General features: G+C 34.8%; 1 protein-coding gene across 1 annotated transcript in view; it reads left to right on the top strand.

Annotated features, from left to right (window-relative positions):
* LOC129248687 (uncharacterized) overlaps window positions 1-23,907 on the top strand; it is a 151,920-nt gene that overhangs the window by 64,940 nt on the left and 63,073 nt on the right. Inside the window, exon 5 of the mRNA XM_054888316.1 lies at window positions 20,022-20,201. Coding sequence (XP_054744291.1) covers window positions 20,022-20,201 — 180 coding nt within the window. The remainder of the gene's footprint in view (window positions 1-20,021; window positions 20,202-23,907) is intronic.

The following is a 23,907-nucleotide window of genomic DNA, read 5'->3' on the forward strand; positions in this document are numbered from 1 at the left end:
CGCAAGCATCGCACTGAGCAACACACTCTAGGAAAATATCCGCTTTCCTCAGATAAAATTAATCGTAAAAGAGTGCCAAAGTTCAGTCATCACAAAGTAATGGCACGTTTGTTTATTTGTATGGTCATATGTAGATATTTTCTGCATACTATGAAATACCAGCTATCATTTTCGTTTATTATTTGCGCAATCAATTAACCTTTTTTTGCTAAATGCCAGACAATTAAAATGAATATAATCGAATTAATGGATAAGCGAAGGTGGCAAATAAATCAAAATAATAAGGAATCGGCCCTGTAGGAAAATGAATTACTAATGAACCGCTGCACTACTAGTGAACACATCAGTGGCAAGCTTCATAGTAGCTGACTGTATAAAGTGGTGCTATGCTACTTTAAAAGCCTTTGAAATCGCTAAAACCGTTTGCTAACTGGAATGAGGTTGCCCTTAACACGTTCACGCCGGCGCGTACCACCGGTGGCTCGCACAAGTCTGCTTCATGGTGCGGCGCGTACCACCGGTGGCTCGAACAAGATTGCTTCATGAGGCGGCGTGTACCAGCGGTGGCCCGCACAAGATTGGTACTTTATTAGACGGTACCTATGAGATGAGAAGCCATAAACGACTACCCTTATGAAAAAATTTCGTTTTATATTATATAACCTGCAATCGCTTCCGATAGAGCAAAAAGATATGAACATATTATTGTGTGTGGTGATTTAAATGTAGACCTTCTTTGTGATAATTTTTCTTCCAGGAGTTTGATAGATAGTTTCCAATCATTAGGAATTTCCTTAATTAATGAATATGCTACTCGCTTTGCACCCCACTGCAAACCAAGTCTTTTGGATGTATTTTGCGTCAGTGACAGAGATTACGTCAGTCATATTGATCAACTTCCTATGGCTGGAGTTTCCGACCACGAGTTGATATTCTTATCTTACAACATCCAGTTCAACAGACACAATCAAGTAAAGGAGATATTTTTTAGAGACTTTAAGCTTATTCAGCATGATCTCTTAAATAAGGAGGCTGCCGATCTTAATTGGAATATGTGTCGGTTATTCACAACAGTGGATGAAAAACTGCAACATTTCAATGCTTTAGTCAGCCATCTATTTGATAGGTTTGTTCCGTTGCGTAAAGTTAAAGTCCACGGAAATAGGAAACCATGGTTTACACGTGAGATATTGTCTTTAATTAGAGAGCGTAGTAAAGCATATAAGAAATGGAAAAATGATAGAAACACTCACTCGTGGCAAAAATATCGTGTAGCAAGAAATAAAGTAACTGCAATCACTAGAGATGCCAAAAGAGCATATCTACAATGGAAGCTCAACGATAGTTTACCTCCGAAAGTCCTATGGAAAAATCTTAAAACCTTAGGTGTCTCAGGAGAGAATAAGTCCGTGTGCAGTTTGGACCCAGAAATCTTAAATACTCACTTTCTAGCATCTAACAGGGCTCCACTCGACATACCTGTAAAAGTTCCTCTACGAGAGCATGTTGATGACGGTGAGTTTGAATTTGTGTCTGCAACTGAGATGGATTTGATACAATGTGTACATACAGTCAAATCTAATGCCATAGGGACCGACGGCATTTGTCTTAAATTTCTTAAAATTATTCTACCATTTGTAATACCATCACTTACGCACATAATTAACTTTTCAATCACCTCGTCTACATTTCCATATCTTTGGAAGATAGCAAATATAATACCTGTGCCTAAAATAAAATGCTCTACTGCTCCTCAGCACTTCAGACCAATAAGCATTTTACCTGCCCTATCGAAAGTATTTGAAAAATTTTTGGCGCGACAAATTACCCGCTACTTGGACAAGAACAATCTGCTGAGTAATTTCCAGTCGGGTTTCAGAAGTCTGCATAGTTGCTCCACAGCTATGCTTAACATTTTTGAAGATGTTCGCTCTGCTTATGATAAAAACTACCTAACAGTGCTAGTATTACTCGATTTTTCAAAAGCATTTGATACTATTGATCACAACATTTTACTGCAAAAATTGTACTATCACTATAAGTTTGGAGCATTTTCTTTGCAACTAATAAAAAGTTACCGTTCGAATCGGCTACAACAAGTTAAGTGTGGTGATAACTACTCAAGTCTAAAACCAATTACGTCAGGTGTGCCGCAGGGCTCTATTTTAGGTTCAATTTTATTTTGCATTTTTATTAATGATATTGTTGAGTGTTGCCAAAATTCGTCGATTCATCTCTATGCTGATGACGCCCAGATCTACCTGTCAAGGCCAATAGGTCTTATTGAAGATTTGATAGCAAGGCTTAATGAAGACCTCACTCGTATTTCTAAATGGTCAAAATCTAACAACTTGAAATTAAATGAGTCAAAGACGAAGTCGATTGCTATTCCTCATTCAAAGTATGACCTTAGCTCTTTGCCGCCAATATTACTTAATGAAGTAAATATTAACTTTGATGACATAGTAACTAACCTGGGTTTCAGAATAAATTCAAGATTATCATGCGTTGACCATGTAAACTTTGTTGTAAACAAGGTATATAATATTCTTAGAAAGCTATATTGTACTGCCTACTTACTGCCACGGCAAACTAAATTAAAACTTGTTAGATCACTCATTGTTCCTCATGTATCATACGCTGAATTAGTATATTGCAGGCTTGATAATAATTCGAAACAAAAATTGCAAACCGCTTTAAATAATGCAGCGCGTTTCGTGTTTGAAAAAAGGAAATATGACCATATATTTATCTACTCAAAACAGATTCTTGATCATAACCTCGACTCGTATCTCAAAATACGCTCTCTTTTGTTCCTGCATAAATTAATATACACACAAAAACCATTGTATCTGTATAAAAATATTAAACAATGCCAGTGCACCCGAACATTGAATCTAATTGTTCCGACTTACACTTACTTGGAATCAGAACGCATGTTCTTTGTTAGTGCCATAAAACTATGGAATTCTATACCAACTACAATAAAACTTATAAAACAAGCAAGGTGTTTTAAAACTGCAGTTTCTAACTACTTCTAACCTTAAATCCCCCTTTCCTTCCCCCATTCCCACCATCTATCTCTTCTTCTCACTTACTACTCTAAGTTTTAGTCTATAAGTTTAATAGTTAAAATAGTATTAAATCTAAGTAGCACTTCTATGTATACCATCCTCGTATTATAGAATTATAAGAAGATGTACTACCACAAGACTCTGTTTAATATGTACAAAACAAATCAAATAAATTGAAATTGAAATTGCCGTATGTGGGCGAAGACCATGAATAACAGCGCCGGCGGGAACGTGGTAAGTGGGAGCCGGCACACTCCGATGTTGAAGGCAATGAACCAGCTGACGGACTACCGAACTGTCGTACTTCGGACAGAAGGCTCCATTGGACTGCCTATGATCGCCATAGACATTATCGTTCATCTACGATGGACGGCTTAATAAGTAAATCCCATCAATTCCAAGTGCGGGTCTTCAGTTCCAGTGTATATGCTGTGCTGCTATATGGTTGCGAGTCCGAGGCCGCTAACATTTGCGTTGATCCGAAACTTAAAACTTGTGTCAACTCTTTACTGCGCAAAGTCTTAAAAATCTGGTGGCCGTATAGCATTTCCAATACAGTCTTATTGGAATCGACCAATGAACTCCCCATCGAGCTAACCATCAAACGCAGACGGTTTGGTTGGATAGGTCATACACTGCGCAAAGATGTCGGCGAGGCCTGTAGGACTGTCATTTCTTGGAATCTGTAAGGTGTGGTGGACAAAAGACCTTCTGCCGACGTATTAAATGCCGATCTAAGAAACTCCAATACTGGGCAGTTTGTATAAGAGCAATGAATTCCGCTCTATCTATCTTCTCCTATTCTTTTAAATTCTTTCTCCATGCAATGCGTGGCCTGGTAAAATAAGGCGGAAGACCTGAGTGCTTGGAAAATTTCAAGCCATCCACTATGCCATCACATTCAATTGCTTTTGAACTGAATTGCCAAGTGTCTAGGTAAAAGCGAACTGGTCCCCACTTGTGAAGTAGTACCTAGAATTTGTATTGTGTAAATATGGAACTAAAAGAACGCAGTTTCTCTCTACGGGACGAGTTTTGCTCAATTTTGTGCTCTCTAGAGGCTGCGGTAAGGACTACGTTACGTCGGTCACCGTTTGCAACATTTCAGCGGCGATGCTCCTGTTTTCTTATATGGAATACACAAAGATTATGAAGCCTACATCTTTAACGTTTAAGCTTTCTCGCAGTGAAAGATTGATCAAATTAAGTCAAGAAATTTCTAACAAAAATGAAAGAAATTTTGAAAAAAAAAATTTATGTTTTTAATCAGAATTTTTAGAGTTAAAAATGTCGAGTATGCAGTTGTATAGCCTATTTAATTTTAATATAAGAAAATGCAGATTTAAGTGGCTAAAAAATCCAATTAATTTTTGATAATTTTTTATGCTGGCGGTCTTGTGCATTTTCTTCATATAGCGAGTGCGCGACATAATTTTTACTTGGTGGAAGTCAGCAAAAAAAAATTGTCAAAAGTCAACGCGATTTTTGAGCTAGTTGAAACTTGCACTTTATGACCTATAAAACTGTATACTTCAAACTTTTTTAATTTTTTTTTTAAAGATGAAATTTTGAAGGAAATTTTTTGAATTTTGTTTAACTTTTTTGATACTTGTAAAAAATTGCAAACTTGAATTTATATGGACTTTGTAGGGGAGATAAGCATATTTTCATAAAAACTGGTTAAAATTAAATTAGAAACAAATAAATTGTGCAGTTATTTAATGCAGTATACATGAATATTACGTTCAACTCTACATTACAATATATCTCAGGTATTGCCATGGCTACATAGATACAATATAACAAAAGTAACTTCAATATAGCAAATGAAGTACCAAAAATTTAAAATTAAAATATTTCAAAATGCAATCATTAATCACAGCTCACAATCAGTTCACATTTTAAGCCACGTTTATTGTACTTGCCAGCACAAACAATAATCAACAAATCGCAAGCAATGCAAGCGCCGCATGACAAATGAAGCAACAATAAGCTAAACAACAAAGCAAGTACAATAACAACAGTTGTAAACAACATTAAAGCGACGTAAAGTGCAGCTTAGCTGAACGTCACCTCGCAAAGCGAAGATGTATGCATGGACACACGATACGTGCAATGATGCACGCATATACAGTGGTGGGTAGAAAAATAGCATAGGTGCTTGCAAAAATGTTTTAAGTCCATTGCTTATTTAACCAAAGAGAGCTAATACAATACTTGGGAGAAAAATAGAATCTGACACCAACCATTTCTGTTTGAAAAAAAAAAAAATAGATTTTCTTGAAGGGTTATTCAGCATAACACTTTAACAGACTTTTACTACTGAAGAATTTCAAGCTAAGAATATTTTCCATTAGGCAACACTTTCCTCTTTCGTTTGCTGCCCATATTTCTATACTTCGAGAAATTTAAAATCTGAAACTAGAACTCCACACCAAGCATCCCAGGCATTATGGCTTACAGCGTCTTAGGTTAAAATGTTTACCTAAGGAGTGAGCACACTTGGAGGAAGAAAACAAATGCATCCTTTGTGATACCATTGTGAGGGAAGTAAGCTGGAGGAAGACCGATGGAACTAAAGGAGAATGTGGAGAAAGGCTAGGATGGGCTGCTTAGGAGGATGGGTTTAGTGTGTGTGGATTAGGAACGATGACTGTGCTGCGGGTACGTCAACCGCTTTTTGGTGCTGATGAAGTTCATTCGATTTTAATGTCAAGGTCTGCTATATATCAGCAGGCGTAGCAACGAAGTAAGAGCCAATATGCATATATCTCAGGTAAGGAGAAAGCGTTGAGATGATTCCACTTCATCCTCCATAATTCCGCCTCAAGAAGAACTCGAGGTAATTCCAAGTTTCACAGCATGCACACCTCGCGCATAGTGGCCTATGAGAAAACCCACGATGAGATTTTGTAGCAGCCTGCACGTGGTCCTCTCTCTTTGCGGGGAAATCGCCTCACATGCCCATTGTCTGGCCAGCTCACCCGCCTCAGAGTTTCATGCAATGTCGCTATGACCAGGAACCAAGATGAGCTTTATGTCAAAGAACTCGGATGTAATCGAAAGTGACGCCAGGCATTCCTTGACTAATTTCGAATGCATCATCATTGACCCGAGAGTCCCAATTGCCCTTTCAGAGCCTTATTCAGCTATAAGGTTTCTCTGCTGAATAAGTACGGAGTTCAAGCTTTAATGATTCTTTACTTGCTTAGTTCCTATCAAACTTTAAAGAATACCAACAAAAAAAAATAATCTTAAATGCTGGTGAGGAACAGAAAACGAGGCATGATTCCATAATCTGTCACTTTTCGTATTTTATCCATAAGCGGGCAAATGCAAGATGAAAATGTAGACTCTCTGAATTCTAAATCAGCTAATTGGTTATTCTATAGCTCACTACTCTTTCGTATACATATAATTTTCCTTAACGGCAAAGCAGCGTAAGTCGAATGTTTGCTAGAAAAATACATTAAAAAAGCCTGCCATTTCTTTGAACACCACTGTAGCTGTCCAAGTTGGCTTGTGTACTGCACACACGCGCGGGCCGCTTTTTATTGCCTGATTGCTGCTGAGTGCTGGCCACATTTAACGTTTGGCTTATCGCCGTCAATGCGTTTCATGCTCTCCGTACAACTACTTACGATTATGATGTGTTGTTGTAGTTATTAGCTTGTTGTTTAGTTTTTGCTAACCATCGCTAGCTGCAGGTCGAGCTCGAAAGTTGAAGCGTGAAAAAGCTTTTAATATGTTAAGAGGTGAAAAATTTTGAAAGAAAAAAAAACAAAAAATAAATAAATTGTTGGCTCGCGCTTATCGCTGCATATAAAAGCATGCATTCGCTGCAACAACAGAAAACACAACTCTGGGACGAAAGAATAATGTGTCCATTTGAACTTGCCTGTGCGCCTGGGTGCGCCTCGCAATGCTGGCAGACAGCGCTAGCCAAAACTCCTTACCTTTTACATACTAGTAATTTTTTTGTTTAATTTTTCTTTGTTTTCCTTCATCCCCTTGTCACTTTGCATATCTTACTAAATTCTCACATTACTCTTTTTTCTGAATTTTTTGTGGTTGGCGCTCTTTTGCCCTCCACATACAAAAATTTTCTTGTGTTACTTTTTTCCTATGGCGCTGCAATTGCATGCCACAAGGCGCTGAAGTGGCTTTGCATGTTGACCTTAGTTATTTATTGTAACCCGCAAATGTATTAGCTATTTTTCTTCTTTTTTCGTTTTTTGCTTTTACAGCACAATTTTAACGATAATGTTTTCATAACGCTTTATGCACTATTTTAATACAGGGTGCGGCTGAATTTTTTTATGATTTTTGCGTGCATAGATAAGTAGTTTTTCTTCTACAATTTCAGCAGTTAACTATTTTTCTAATGCTTGCAAGGAGATCCATTTTTCGCAGACCATTTCTTTGCCTTAAGGGGTGGCCATACTCTAAAAAACAAAAAAGAAATATATAAATTTTTTTTTTAATAAAAAGATGATAAAACAAAATAAACAAAAAAAGGTAAAAAATAGAAATAAGTACAACAATAGTAGTAAAAAAGTGAAAAAAAAATTTTTTAATTACAAAAAAACAAAAAAAAATATAAAAACCATATAAATAAAAAAATTAAAAAACAAATAAAAAACATGTCAACGAATTTATTCTATAAATTCTTAGCAAAACTAAAAAAACGAAATATGTGCCTAAAATTTTAAATAAAATTTCCCATTCGCTCTAAAGCTATCAAAAAAATTAAAAACTGAAAAATAAATAAGTAAATAAAAAAAAATGAAAATAATTAAAAAAATACAAAAAATTAAAATATAATTTTGAAAAATTCTAAAATTTAATAATTAAAAGTTTTAAAAATTAAAAGTAAAGTAAAAAACAACGTTAAAAAAATAAATGAAGAGAAGAACGTAAAAAACATTTTTTTTAAATAAAGGTAAAAGAAACAAATGTTTTAAATAAAAAAAACATGTCAACGAATTTGTTCTACAAATTCTTAGTAAAGCTAAAAAAAAAACGATATACATATGCGCCTAAAATTTTAAATAAAATTATCCGTTCACTCTAAAGCTATCAACGTTTATGCCTCAGTATTTTCCTCTTCTTCACACGCCACAAAGATCTAAAATGCGCATCAGAGATAATAACGGGATTACTATTCAACATAAAATTTCTAGATTTTTTTTCTAATTTCTTCTAAACTTAAAATATAAAAAAAATGTATATTGTTTTCATTGTCGCAGACCATTTCTTTTGCCATTTCAAAAAAAGAAGAAGAAGAAAAAAAACAAAATTTTGCAATGTATAAATAAAAAAAATAATAATATATAAAATTTCTCATGCTCATGTTTTGATTGTTTTTCACAATATTGCTCATGAAGATCAATACTTTTTTTAATACTTTTGAACCAATTTTCGAAGAACTTTTTTCATTCCGATTGTGGTTACTCCAAAAATTTGATTGGGATGCATCAACTGCTTCGTCAGGCGTTCGAAAACGTTGAACTCTCATTTTATTTTTGATCTTGCGTGAATAAGAAAAAAGTCAATGGAGGATTTTAGCTTCCACCAAAGCATACACCAAGCTTCTTGATGCGGTTCTACAAATGGGAGCATCTAGAATTGACTCTGAATCTACTCTGAACAGCAGATAATTTTTATCAAAAGCTTTGTTCATGGCAGAAATGCATTCGCTGGTCTTCGGCTGCCTGCCGAGTGGCGTTGGCTCCTACTATTTGTTGCTTCATATCTACTGCCAGCAGTGAACGTAGCACCAACTGAATAGCAATTATGGCACAAACCCACTTGATCATGGCGCTGCTTCTCCCACTTAATCTGTTTGCCCTCAAAACTAAACTAAAATCCAGCCACCAAACTTTGCCAGTCACACCTTCTGCTCTGTATATTCATTATTTAGCTTAACCCCGTTACTGCAACCATATTTTTCTAACAGTTCCCTTCATTTTTGTTATAGTTTCTTTTGAACATACTATAAGCCCTTAAAATCTTCTGTCGTCAGAGGTCTTACATAAGCTGCGTGGGTTTCCATTTCACATTTTCCTATAATTTATGACTACAATTTGTTAACAATTAGTAATGGCTACAACAATGGGTTAGTTGTTACTTTTGTTAATGCACCTTTCTACATATTCTCATTGCTCATTGAAATTTACTCACACACTCACACCGACTAAAAGGGAGGACGCAATGGGTTTGCCTGCGTGCTGACATTTCGACATAGATTTATGAGTAGTAATTAAAATCGTTTGATTTAATACAACACTTTTCCATTCAATAGACGTAATGATGAACGTGCACACACACATGCACACATACAAGTGCCTGCTTAAAACTAAAATTATATGCATAATGATGCATTTGCGCTTGCTATGGCTTGTTAGCCGTCATTTGCTGGCGCTTTTAATTAAATGTTTACAAAATATTACGTTTCCACTATTTTGCCATGCCCTTCAATGTCGTAAATTTTTGTTAGTATTCACTTTTACTCTGAGTAAATGCCAACCTCTACGCTTCATTTACCAATAATCAATGCTGACTACTCAATGCACTAGAAATCGTGCAGTCTATTGAAGACTAAATCATCTGAAATGCCTGTTAAATCACTGTTATAAATAGGCCATTATAAATACACTGCAAATACACCAGCTATGCAAGAAATTAAGAGCGATGTGTAAAATATTAAAAACTTTAATTTTTATGCATAAAAAAAAAAACGAATGAAAGCTAAATTAGTTGTGTGTTATTTGTTCTGCAGGACTTTTTTAAGTTTTATATTTTGTTACCTCTCGCGCTGAGAAAGCTCACGGGCGTTCTCACTGACCACTGCAGACTGTGAAGTCATCTGTATATGATTGGGATTTGGTCTATGGACTCTAGTCGTTTCTGCAACTAATCTCAGGAGACTCCAATGCACCTTCTTCTGGAATGCAGCGCTATAACGCGAAGAAAGTTGAGAAATCTTGGCCAACTGTAGCCAGAAAAAAGGCACATACGATACATCCAACTCATCTCCTTCCTGAGTTTAATAGGGAACTCTGTCTGAATGAAGTACTGTGATGAGTAGAGGGTACAAAAGACCGTGAGATTGAAGTGCAAGCCTCATAAAGAATCTAATCTAATCGAATCTCTTGCGCGAGTCCAGATTCTGCACTTTAAATACAGCTCCAAATCATCATTGAAGGTGAATACTTAAGTATTGGTGGAACACAAACAGCAATAAATCGATCTGAGAGCTTTAAGACGACAGACGTCACTGAAGATGATATTTAGAACTCAAATGCATCGAAGTCGTTAGTGTTTTTGTTACAAGGCAATTTGTTTTCCAAATTTCTTACCTTCTTCCTTAAGATTGAGCGCAAGTTTTCATGTGGTCTAGCCCGAAAATGATAGCGTTTAAATATATAAGCGGCTTCAAAGCCTCTCGAACTGTCGCCTAGATGTACCAGGTATGTTGTATGGGTTCTTAGTCATTGGTATACCCTCGGATAAGCTGGCAAAGAGAGATCGATTTGCTATTAATGGCAAATACCGACTCAAGCTGACGAAAGGTCGATAAAAACAGGTCTCAGCCGTTAACTCAGTGCGATCGCATTTTCTTTCGCTTAATGGTTAGAGTAATAACTGAACACTTTACAATTAGGATAAACGAAAGAAATAACTTTGTACCTTAAGATCTCTTATTTTATACGCATTAAGTACCTCCTTCTTCTTGATTGGCGTGATAAGCGCTTAAGCCAGTTTAATCAAGTTAAATAAGGTGCAGCCAAGTCCTTCTTTTCAATGCAGTACATGAAAGCCTCGATGGAAGAAGAAAAAGTGGATTTTCGGGGTCAACGATTGATGGATTGGATGGTCTAGGGTAAAAAGATTATTAATTATTTGTAAACCTGTGTAATTGGATACTGTCTATGCCCATATAAAATGGACTGCCCATCAAAGAACACTTGTCACAACCACCGATACGAAGAGTAAGTGGCGAGTGTAGAACATTACCTATGGCACTCTTCCGCGCTGGAACAAAGCGAACCCACCTCGAACAACGTAATAGCTACTTCGAATGCCTGGCGGGTCTAGATTCGGCAGGCATTGGCAACATTTACCACGTTATGGAGCGCGTGGATACACTCAAAAGGAAACTAAAGAAAGAGGGAAGTTGGAAGTCTTTCTAAGCTAGTTTGACAACGTACTCTCTAGCCTATACGTGCCGTATTCGACCAACCTAGTATCTTAACTAAACTAATATAATGAAAATTTCATAGTAAGAAGAATTCAAAATGTTCACTTTGAAGCGAACAGAGAAGATATGAATGATATATTAAATGTTTAAAGTCAGAGATACGCCAGGCTGTAAATGAATTGTTCAATGGAATTGTCTCATCAGACGACGATAGAAAGGTTATCCTCCATAAAGAGTTTGCCTGAAAGTATTTGAAACTAGTTTCGTAGTCTCAATTTTATCAAACTTACAGCCTTTTCCATGAAGTATTTGCAACTTGCCTCGCAGGCCAGATTTTCATCACACACACGCTGAGTGATGTGTGACTGTCGGTATTTCTTGTCGCCCAGACAATGAATTATTACCATATACTTGTATTAAGTCCTACCTCAAAGACCGACACTTCTTTGCTAAACAAGGTGAAGAACAGTCTGAAATATATGAAAGTTTAGCTGGTGTACCTCAAGTCGATATACTCGTAATGGGCCCAATACTTTTCTTGCTTTAGACAAAAAATCTACCAATCACAGAGGAAACTACAGTCGGAACTACTGCAAATAATGCCTGCCCTACTCGCTAGAGACTCGCACCCCGAAGTGCCTTCCCTCAAACTCCAGAAAGGACTTGATAAAATAGCTCCATAGCTGAAAGACTGGAAAATAAAAGCTAACGAGACAAAATGCGCGGTCAAGTTACCTTGACAGTCAAACAATATACTTGCCCACCCGTTTAGCTCAATAATGTAATTATTCCCCAGTCTAATATTACAAAATATCTTGGCATGTAAGATAAAATATCAAGTATGCAGAAATAACTCTCAATCCCATTTCCTTTAACAGACTGAAGAGAAAGTCAACAATGGGCTTATTATGCTAATGAGTAAACATTTTTGGAATGGTTGCACCACTGGGATTTAGGTTGGAGCATTGCCTCAGCGTAATCATCTAGCTGCCAAGCCTGGACATTCACAGAGAAAATGCTCAACAGGCTCTCTGAAAGGTCCCCACAGCGTCTGCAATGGGTGTTAAATGGTAAACTTAGCTTTTTCGCATGTGTGCCGATCATCCAATGACCGGTAAACACAGCACGAGTTAAGAAATTGATTGTGCGGTTTGCCTTTAACAACAGTCAAAGGTATGCCGATGACCGGGTAAGAGGTCCCTGAGGCCAATTCAGTCCCCTTCCTGACAAGCTCATCGGCAATTTCATTTCCCTCTATGTGCCTATGCCATGGAACACAGATCAGAGAAATTTGATCTACACACCCAAGAGATTTGATCTCTTGCTTACAGGAGTTGATCAGTTTGGATCTGCACCATGGCGTCGTCACAGCCTTGATCGCGAAGGTCGTAGAAAATGTTAATATCTTCCTTGCGCCCACGTTCCCTAAGCAACACTAGTAGTATTCGGCAGTCTAACGGGGATAGATAAATCGGCTGATTTAGAGAAAACCCCTACTCTGACTCCCGATTCAATCTTGGAGCCGTCAGTGAAGATAGCGGTGCAGAGCCTCAGTGCAGATTTTCCCCTCCATGAATGTCTAATAAAATTAAGCTTTAATGTCGACAGTTCCACGCGAAGCTTCTGCGCCATCTCATGTCGGCTCAAGTAGGTATTACATGCCGCATATTTCCTTCAACCATATCCTATCTAGGCAACTACTGTACGAGAATAAATTCAACCTCATATTTCTGAAGGAAATCTCGCAGTTTAATACTGCAACTTCCTCTTCTTCTTACGTTTGCGCTATCATCAACGCTTGTGGAGACTTCTTATTACATTTGATTTCATGCCTTTGAGTGTTTATGTGGCGGTTTCCAACAGCTCAGAACTCAGTCCTGGGGTTTTTTAGAAGAACGCATTTATGGTATAAGCCGATTTTTATAGGGCGAAAGCCTCTTTCAACCACATCTACTGATCAACAGACTCTGTGAGTTGTGATTAGGCAAGCTGCTAAAACCAATACAACAACATCGTGGTGGGTGCCCTAAGCTAACTAGGTCAAAATGACAATACTAGAATTCACCTCCTCCCATTAGCTTGCGTTCAAAAGCGCGTTAGGTGTATACCCTGAGCATATTTCACTGAAATCAGTAGGAAATTGTGAGCTGCATGAGTGCATGCGTGTATCATTACGTGTAATTATCTGATTTTTTTGGTAATTATATGAAATTCTGTATCAACGCCAACGCAATTCAATGTTATTAATGGCAAAAATACAAACCTATAAAAACAATGTCAACAACAAAAACCCAATGACAAGAGTTTCTATAAACCTTTAATAAGCGCGCACTGTGCGCGCGATTACTAATTTTAGTCCTCAGTGTGCTTTACACAGGCTCACATACATAGACATTTGATCAAAAATTAATATAGACATATTTTGACCACGTAGATACGCAGGAGATTGCATTTCAACGCATTGGAATTGTTCAGAATTTTCATGTATTCATTCAACTTGAGTGAAATTTTCCCTTGCGCTTAACTAACAAATTTATTATTAACAACTACACTTAAATACACACATACATGTACACATCCACATCCACATACATAAAATATAAATACTAAGCAAGCGGTGTATTCCGTGTTATTACGTTAGGCCCCCTGGCACAGGATATTGTAAATGGCACTCATTAGTTGAGCATACATACATACATACATATAGATATATGTGTGCATCAGGATAATTACGCGGCTCTCTAAATTATATTCATTGTTGTAGCTCTAATATTGTTTTTGTTTTTACTGTTGGCTGCCCTTTTGAAACGTGAATTTATTTTCGGAATTTTCCATAATTTCACGTCGAAAATGTTTAATATGGCTCGTGTATTAGGTCATAATGTCATTAAGCCACCGCATTGCCTATGTATTATAATATATTTATTATTTTTGTTTTTAATTAACACACAGGTGACTAAAATAGAGACGAAACTATAGTAGTTTAATTGCTTGTATGCAAAATTATGTGCAGTTATTATAACGTATTGGTGCTTTATAACTGAAATGTGTAATGAATTTCCCGCAAAGGGGCAAGAGTAATCGTAATATGACGCAGCTGAAAAGCATGTTGGTGAGCTGATGATTATTTGGGAATTATAAATAGGCAATGGTGTTGCATTAGAAATGGTAGCGAATATACTATTTTGGGACATGTATGTATTATTTTTGGATTTTCTGAATAAACAATAAAAATAGTTAAAAAAAAGCCTGCATAGCTAATTTTCTTACAATATGATAAACCAACTATGGCTTAATTTTATTGAAACAAAAAAAGCTTAATTTTTAGCTAGAAAAAAAAAACCGAATTTTGTTTTCAAATAACTTTTAGTCGTCTACTTTTTTCACAAATTTTAGGTACTTGTTTGCAAAATTAATTTTTAATTTCTTTTGCATTAATGTTCTGATATATTACAAAAACAAAAAAAAAACCAATCCGTAAAATTTCCCTTTGGGAAATTCCAAACTTAAGTACAAATATGCAGAACTTTCTTTCAAAAAACTGTATCTTAGTATTGTAAAAACTTCGATTTTTTGTAGGTACATAACCAATTAAAAACTTCCAATTTTAGGGAATTCTTTTTTACTATTTCAACTTGTTTTCCTTATGAAAATATGCCTATATTTTATTACAATAAATGCCTAAATTTAATTGTACACTTTCAGTTGCTTATTTTTCCAAATTTTGCGTTTAAGAAATATTAATTTCTAGTGCAAACGCAGTTTTTCTGGCATAAAATTTTGAATTGATTTTGGGTTAATATTTTGTCACAAAAAAACAAATCCGTAAAGTTTCCCTTTGGGAAATTCCAAATTTAAGTACAATTATGCAGCACTTTCCTCCAAACAACTGTATGGTAGTAAAAACTTCAATTTTTTTTAGTTTCATATCCAATTAAAAATTTCCCATTTTAGGGAAATTTTTCTTAACCATTTTAACTTGTTTTTCTTACAAAAATATGCCTGCATTTTATTATAAAAAATGCCCGAATTTTATTGTACACTTTCAGTGGCCTAGATGTTCCAAATTTTGCATTTTTAAAAACTAGTTTCTGGTGCAAATAAAGTTTTCGTAGCGTAAAATTCGAAATTCTTTTTGCATTCATTTGTTGATGTGAAATTTCCCTTTAAGAAATTAATATACAAATTTCAGTATAAATTTCCAGGACTTCCTCAGTAAAAACCTCAGTATTTCTGTAGTTTAATGACTAATTAAAAATATCCCTAAAAGCGAAAATTTGGTTAACGCATTTTAACCATTTTCCTTTAAAAAATATTCTATTATAATAAATGCCTAAATTTAGTGATAATAAATGCGCACATTTTAATACATAATTTTTTTCCAAATTTTACATGTTGCAAAATTAATTTTTAGTGCAAACGAAGCATAGCATGAAATTGTAAATAATTTTTTGCATTAATGTTTTGATACAAAAAAAAATCTCGTAAAATTTCCCCTTGGGAAATTACGAATTTCAGTACAAATGTGCAGGACTTCCTTTCAAGCAACTATATCTCAGTGAAAACTTCTGCAGTTTCATGACCAATTAAAAATTTCCCTAAAATGGGAAATATTTCCCTAAAGTTAGACATTTTTGTTTTAAGTCTTTTTGTCATGCCTTATAAAAAATTAGAAATTTAGGAAGCATTTTTTAAACATTTTCGTACAGTAACATTTTTGCAAATTGGCAGTTTTTGCTTTATTTTATTTCCCTAAAGTGCGAAATTTTTGGTTTTAAACTTTCGTGGCATGCCTTATAAGAAATAGGTACTTTAGGAATCTGTTTAGAACCAATTTCGTATCACAAGTGTGGGCTGCTTTGCAAATTTACAGTTTTTCTTTTATTGTATAGTAAACAAAAAATTTCCTTAAAGTAGGAAATTTTTGTTTTAAACTTACTTGGCTTTTCTGAACCATGTCCATATAAAAATTGTGAACTTTTTCGTAAATTTACAAATTTTTCTTTATTTTACTGTAAACAAAAAATTTCCCTAAAGTGGGAAATTTTTATTTTAAATTTTTTTTGGCATGCCTTATAGAAATTAGGAACTTTAAAAAACATAGTAGCTGTATACATATAAAATATAGATATTTATTCTTCACTTCTCATCAACATTGCATGAGTTTCAAATAATAAACTAAATTAAACAAAATTCATAAATATTATACTTATACATACCACACGTACACGTGCATATATTTCTGCACATTCATTCTACAAATATTGCTGCAATTATTGTAAAAAAATCAGCTGCAAATGTGTGGAATAAATAAATTATAATCAGCAATCCCTTCACGGACGATTGTGTAAATTTCGCATATGCATGCATGATTTGTATAAGCGTACACATGCATACTTGGCGATTGCTCTGAATATAGGTACATACATATGAATAAATTCATGCATATACACATTGGGTATTCATGCCAAACGAACGGAAGTCAGAATTATTTATGTGATTTTAAAGTGGAAATTACTTATGAAAATTGCAAGCATACCACACTTGACCGCATGAATTAAAAAAATAAAATAATAATAATAATAATACCAACAACAAAATATAACGTAGTGAGGATTTAAGTGTTGTGAAGCATTAAATGCTTTATGATACATTTATATTGTGGTAAGTGTGCGCAAATATTTTCCGTGTGTGTGTGTGTGTGTGTTTGATACATCTAGCTTCCTGCAACAACCCATCAAGGTTGGCGGGTATGAAAACTGGCAGCTTGTATGCTATATATTATTTATTTTAATTAAACTGCAAGTCAGAAAGTGAAAGCTTATACTTATTTAACTCAAGTCAAGAGCTAAGCGTAAAGAAATTTAATTATTATTTAAGAAAAGCAAAACATAATTTCTCAATGCAAATGCAATGATTGATGTAATAAATGGAGTAACTGTGCTTTAACGCTTTATTTTCTACATAATGAATACGTCATAAAAATATGGTTTCCGTAACATATGCAAAAATACAATAAATTATATTGCAGTAACTTAAGAATCCCATGTTCAAATATTTCTGTGTTGTTAAAAAAATTTCCCTTCAGAGGGAAATTTGCAGATCATTATGTTTGTCAGGTTTATATGCACTGGTTTGTCTATTACGTGCATATTTATTAAAATAAAAGATTAACAAAAAAATATACCAAAAGGGAAATGCTCATTTCGAATATAAAAATGCTACATTCATCGGAAATTTGATAATTTTGCTGCAAAATCGCTAAAATACACATGTATGTATAAGTATACCATATATATGCGGAATGTGCATGTGTATACCTCAATATGAATGTCTGTATGTATGAGTTTACATATCTCGTAATACACATTCGACTTTGGGCTTACAGCATGTCTACAGTTGCCTGGCGTTGTTGTTGTCGCCTTGTAGTTATTATTGTTTGTTGTCATTGCTGCCGTTTGCTCGCGCTCTGTCATTTTCATGTTAGCATGCGATTTTATTGCATGTCAACATGCAGAATGGCAGCATTATTTTTCCTGCTCCCTTTAAAACATTTTGTGTTTTTTTTGCAAGTTTTCTTTTGTTTTTGGAGCCTCAACGAGCATTACTAAAGTAATGCCAGTTAAATGTTGTTGCTACTTCGGTAATTGTTATCGTTGTTGTTGTTGCGGTGGCGCTTTGGCTGCCACTGTCATGTCTGTCCTACCACATATTCGACGGCATTGCTTTTGGCGCGCTGCAGCGTAACAAATGAGCGGATTTTGTTGTTCTTGTCGGCACTGTCGTCCTCGTCGTCATCAACGTTGACATAGTTGTTGCTGTGGTTGTGCTTATACATATTATTTTACTGTTATTGTCTTTTAACTGCTAACGCTGGTGGTGGCATTTCACTGTTTGTTGTTATTACCGCTGCTTTTTCATACTTTAACGCCATTTAACCCCTTGCAACATGCGTGCCGCTATATTTTTCGGTCGTACAACAAAAGACTGTCAACCACCAAAAAAATAAACAGTCAGCGTAAAGCGTGCATGCTTTCTTTGTGGGTGTTTCATCATGACAAACCACATTGCCTTATTGTGGCATGTGTACTTTCCGCCAGCATACACGAAGGAAATGAAGAAAATGGAAATTCGCGTTGAATCATTTCAAAAACGTAAATTAAATATAAATCTAAATTTACAATATACGTTTGATTAAAAATGTATACTATTCTGAAATTTTAAAAAATTTAAGGTATATTTAAGATGTATGAAATTTATGAAAAATAAGTTTTTATGATGCATGTGAATCTACTCATAATATTATGGAAAAATATAAATTACCTCTTTTGAAAAATTTAGTTTTTAAAAATCATATTCCAACGTTTCAAAGACATAACATAATAAATAGATATTTATTTGCACGAATTTCGTTTTGTTGGCTAACTACAATTTTCAGTAACCCAAACAGTTTTAATGGGATATTTGTAACACCGGAAATTTTCTTAAATCAGCGTTAATGAAATATTCCTTCGCATGCTTCTTTTTATATTTTTTTTATAAAATTATTGGTAATATAAAAATTTTCTTCTTTTGGAAAATTTCCCTCCTTTGGGAAATTTTTTCGATCGCCCTTTTTGTAACTTTAGTAAAAGAAAAATAAGGAACAAGTATTATTATAGTATAATAGAAAAATTCCCATAACAGGGAAATTTTTGTTCAAGCTTTAATTTCGCGAATAAAACAAGTGCAAAAACTTCCGACATTATATTTGAAATTATTGGATAGTTTTCACTATGAAATTTCGCTTTACATTATTATATTATGGGACATTTTTATTATCGCACTTTTTGTAATTTTGTTAAAAAACGAAATGTAGACCAATTATTTTTAAACTATAATTGAAAAATTCCCATAACAGGGAAATTTTGCTCAAGCTTTAATTTCGCTAATAAAAAAGTGCGAAACCCTCCGACATTATATTTGAAATTTTTGGTTAATTTTCACTAGGAAGTTTGCTTCAAATTATTTATTATGTGTAACGGAATCCTGCTTTTAGTAAATAGGTATTAGGTATTGAACTTGATGAATAATTTATTATGAATTACAAATACTTTTGTATTTTTCAACTTAAATAATTTTAATTTTGCCTTTGCCCATGCTTTATAGAGATTTAAAATTATTTTCTTCCTCAACCAAACCACATAAATTCATGGGTTTTGTACCGCAACGCAACCATAGCAGTGTTCCAAAGAAATATACTCACTAAACTATCAATTTTAAATACGCAGAAATTTTAGTAATTTAATATGGTTTATGAAACATCATCCCCAGCTGCAAATACAAAGGCACAAACGCCAATACCTCCAGTACGTGTACCCACATACTAAGTAAGAAACGTTATCCACCCCCAAAATATTACAATAACTCGTCAGTCGTTTGTCTTCGTCAGCGAGGCGTCTGATGTGTGTATGCATGTAGATATATGCATGTGTACGTGAAACACATGTCCCAATGTCTACTATAACTCACTTGGTTCAGATCTCAAAATGAACCCAAAAAAAGCAACATAAAATATGACCAAATTGTGGTTATTCGACGATTGCTGTTGGGTGGCTCACATGTGCGCCTTATTTTATTCCACAATACATTTTGTATTTAGTAATTTCCGCCTTTAAAGCTGAAAACGCACATTTACTCTGTTTAAATTTAAATTTATGTTTACGCTTGTGTTTAAAATATATATTTCCTTAATTTTTTTGCAGAGGGTATTGTATCGTATAGCATACCGAAAGGCGTGCAACGTGGCATGGAAGTGGATTTGTCAGACAAGACTTACGATGGCTATGAGCAAGGTGATCGATATGTTGAAGGATTGGGCCAGCTCGTGGATGGTCAAAAGGGCAAGGATAATTTTCGCACTGATATACATGGCTATGGTAAAGGTGAGTTTGAAGTGTGTGCATGTAATAAATACTAGGGATTTTTTCTGCATAATGTTGACTCTGCTGACTTGAGTTTTTAGTGTTGCGGTTAAGAAGTTTTTCTTCCTATATTGGCTGGAGATAAACGCGTATACACGTCTTATTATTTTTGGTTTTCGTATTCCATTTAATTAATTTAGTTTTACGCTGTGCCTAGGGAATCAACAAACTTTTCGCGCAATATTACTCAAGTTTTTCTTTTAAACTAGTCCCATTTGTTCTCTAGAATTCTCTATGAGCTTTTGTTTGCTGTCTACTCAACAACGTCACAATATTGTTCGCTTTAAGAAATGCTAAAAAATATCTGCTTTTGGAGGAATTTTATCTCTAAAAAGCATTTCTGAAATGCTTTCTCTATAGCAAAGTGCTCCAAACTTTCTTTTTCGATATTTTGCTCTTAAATTTAGTCATGAGCTATATTTTTAATAAAATTCGTTGTTTACCTACAATTTTTTTAACTTGAAATTATCCTTCCCTTCGAATTTTTAATTAGTGTGGGTCTACTTTGTTTCATTTGTGGTACAACATAAAGACGCACACAACAAATAGAAGGAGGATCTCGGCCAAACACCTAATAAAGGGTGTAAACGCCAATTATATATGTATATATATATATAGGTTCACGAGCATTAAATAATATTTGTGCAACTTAATAAAATTTATATGAGCACGAATTATTTTAAAGAATTTCGTTATTTAAAAAAAATGTCCCTTTGTCATTTCCAAGTATTTTCATGTTTACAATAAAAGTAATTGTCTAGATTTTTATTATCTCTCACTAATTTGAAAATTTCCCTTTAAGGGAAATTTATTTTTATACTTCTGCGCTTTTTGTTTCCCTAGCAACAATAAGGTTATACTAAATTTTCATAAATTTCGAGTGTTTAGAAAATTTCCCTTCGAGGGAAATTTTATTTTTTATTGCTCTTAAATTAAATTTTCCAGTTAGTGATTTATAGCGTAATAAATTAAATTGCATTGGATCATATTTGCTGCAGAGGTTTACCAATATTTACTCATATACGGCGGAGCATAGAAATTTCCTTCCATATAATATACATTAAACTTTAATCCAAGTAATCGCTTTCGCATAGAAATTTCCTTCAATATATATTCAACTTTAATCCAAGAACTCGCTTTTTACCCTGAAATAAACGAATTTTCTTAGTTCATCTACGAATTTACTGCATCTCGACAACCTTCACTCAAAATTGAAATTAACTTAATTCAAGTGCATAAAAGCTGAAATACTTGAATAAATCAAATTGAACAAAGTTTGATGAAAACTGCTTACCTTAACCCAAATGTAATAAAAGCAACACCAGCAAACCAAATCGCACAAATACCAAATATGTATAGTAAGTAACTACCAGTCTCGTATTATAAATGGGTGAAATACGAAGAGAAACTGCTGATGCATGGCATTTCTTAGAAGCTTTGAAAACTCTACCGTCATATCGCCCACATTTCACTTTTCCTTACAGTTCATGAATTCATCTGTATGTATGAGTGTTTGTGTGAATGTATGAATGAATTTTGTGCAAGAAACTCTGAAGGTTGAAGAAAATTGAAAGGATATTCGTCATAGCCAAAAGCAGTTGAATGCAAATTGCTGAGGGCAAACGACGGGGAGCAGCAGCGAAGGGTGAGATGAAACTTATGCACACACACTCATACTCATAAGAGCTAATATATACACACAAACACATTTACTTCATTAAAACTGATTAGTATCAAATAATTACAAAAGTTTACCATAAGTTTAATGGAACTTTTTCGTGTCCATTTGCAATTCTTCCTTCCCTTGTCAAACTTTTGTTTGTTGTTGTACCGGTATAGTAAATGGCATGCAAGAGCAAAATTGCTAATGATAATATACTCGTACACAGCGCCCTGCTGCAATTTTATAGTATAACAGAAAGAAAAAAAAATCCGGAAATGATGAATGTATTGCGGCAGTTAACCCGCCACTGACTGCCATTTGTTTTGTTTACAATATTTAGAATGCATTAAATCGAAACGTATGAACCACCAGTGAACGCACCGAATTGTGCTAACTCAAGCTGCTGCTTATGCTGCTTTTCCACGATAAACTTTTGTTCGCAAAATTTGTCCTTTGCTAATTCACAGCCTGAGCGAGCGGAGTGCAAGAGAGTGTATTTCAGGATAAATTAAAAACTTTCACCAAACAAATACATAAATAATTTCCTCATCAATGAACAAAATACAATTTTTAAGCAGTTGTAAACATAATAAATACGAGCCAAGCCAAATTTACCGTCACTCGAACATACAAATATTTTGTTTGTATGTATTTTCGTTCTACTACGTATTATACGATAGGATAATTTGCAAGGAGTCCAACAGGGAAAAAGCAATAAAAAAGTAAATACCGACGATGCTATAGCAAATGTAAATACAAGCGCATACATATTTGATAATTTATGGCAACACTGACATTCAATTGCAGTCGCACAACAGAAGAAGGACAACAAAGCATGCGGCTATCACAAAAAAAAAAATAACGCCAGTAAAACGTAAAATAAACTACCCAACCACTTTCTCCGCCACCACCGTCGCATTTCATTGGCTTTGGCACGGTGCGCGCCAAAAGTTTGACTCTTCCGCCAATGCGTGTATCCGGTCCCCAAACCGCGTAGCAGCGCTTCACTCTTCGGAAGGAAGGCTGTTTGCTTTCCGTTTGCCTTCAGACAATCTCTCCCAATCAGTACCGTCGCCAAAGCCGCATAAAAAGCAGCCATTTTTGCTCGTTTAATACTTGTACTCGAAGTATTTGGAAATACTCTTCATTTATATTTACATACATGCAAACATTCAAGTGCATACAAATAAATAAATTTCGTTGGCCAGTCGCCAATAATCGAAATTATTGAAAACTTTACATTTTAAGTAGAAAAGTTTCTCATTACTAGTAGATCCTTGGAGGTGGGTGACCATTTTGCCTTTATGGCTCGTACAACATATTTGTAAGTATTTATAGAATGCGTCGTCGCCGTGGTCGTTGGCTCCAACAACTTCAGTGTGCTTATTGCCAATAATAATAATGGCTGGATGTTAGACAACGACTGTTAGTTTACCGTGTAGACGTATGCGCAGACAGACAATAATACTATTTAGCTTACAGTAATACCCAAGTATGTACAAATTGAGAAGTGACGGCTGGTAGACCAAAATACAGACTGCCAAGGGAATTCATAAACTCGGCACATTTCATTGTCACGGCTAGCACTGGTAAGAAAAGTGAGCAGAGACAGTAATCACAAGGGTGGTGTACTCAGTAAAGAACTCGCCAAAAAGAAAATTCTTACTTTTTTTAGTAAATTGAATATAAAAAGCGCTGTTCAGTGGGTGGAGTTAGGCGATTTTCTCATAATAGTTGCTTTAAATAACTATCTGTTGAGATAAGAGAAATGAGTTTGTCTGAAATTTGCCTGGACTCCTTATATCAAACATCGCCTTTATACTGTCAAAGAATCTGTGCTAGAAGATTCTAACAACTCACTTTTTAAATGTCCTCCTCATAACACGAGCAGAACTCTGCTCTTCTTTTGCAATATGGCAAAATTTTTGCTACCTTTTCTTTGTTGCCTCTCTCTCTCTCTCTCCATTTAAAAAGTAGCTCTAAGTAAGCGCTGTGTGCCTTGAA

This window comes from Anastrepha obliqua, chromosome 5 (genome assembly GCF_027943255.1).
Source record: "Anastrepha obliqua isolate idAnaObli1 chromosome 5, idAnaObli1_1.0, whole genome shotgun sequence".
Classification (NCBI taxonomy): Eukaryota; Metazoa; Arthropoda; class Insecta; order Diptera; family Tephritidae; genus Anastrepha; species Anastrepha obliqua.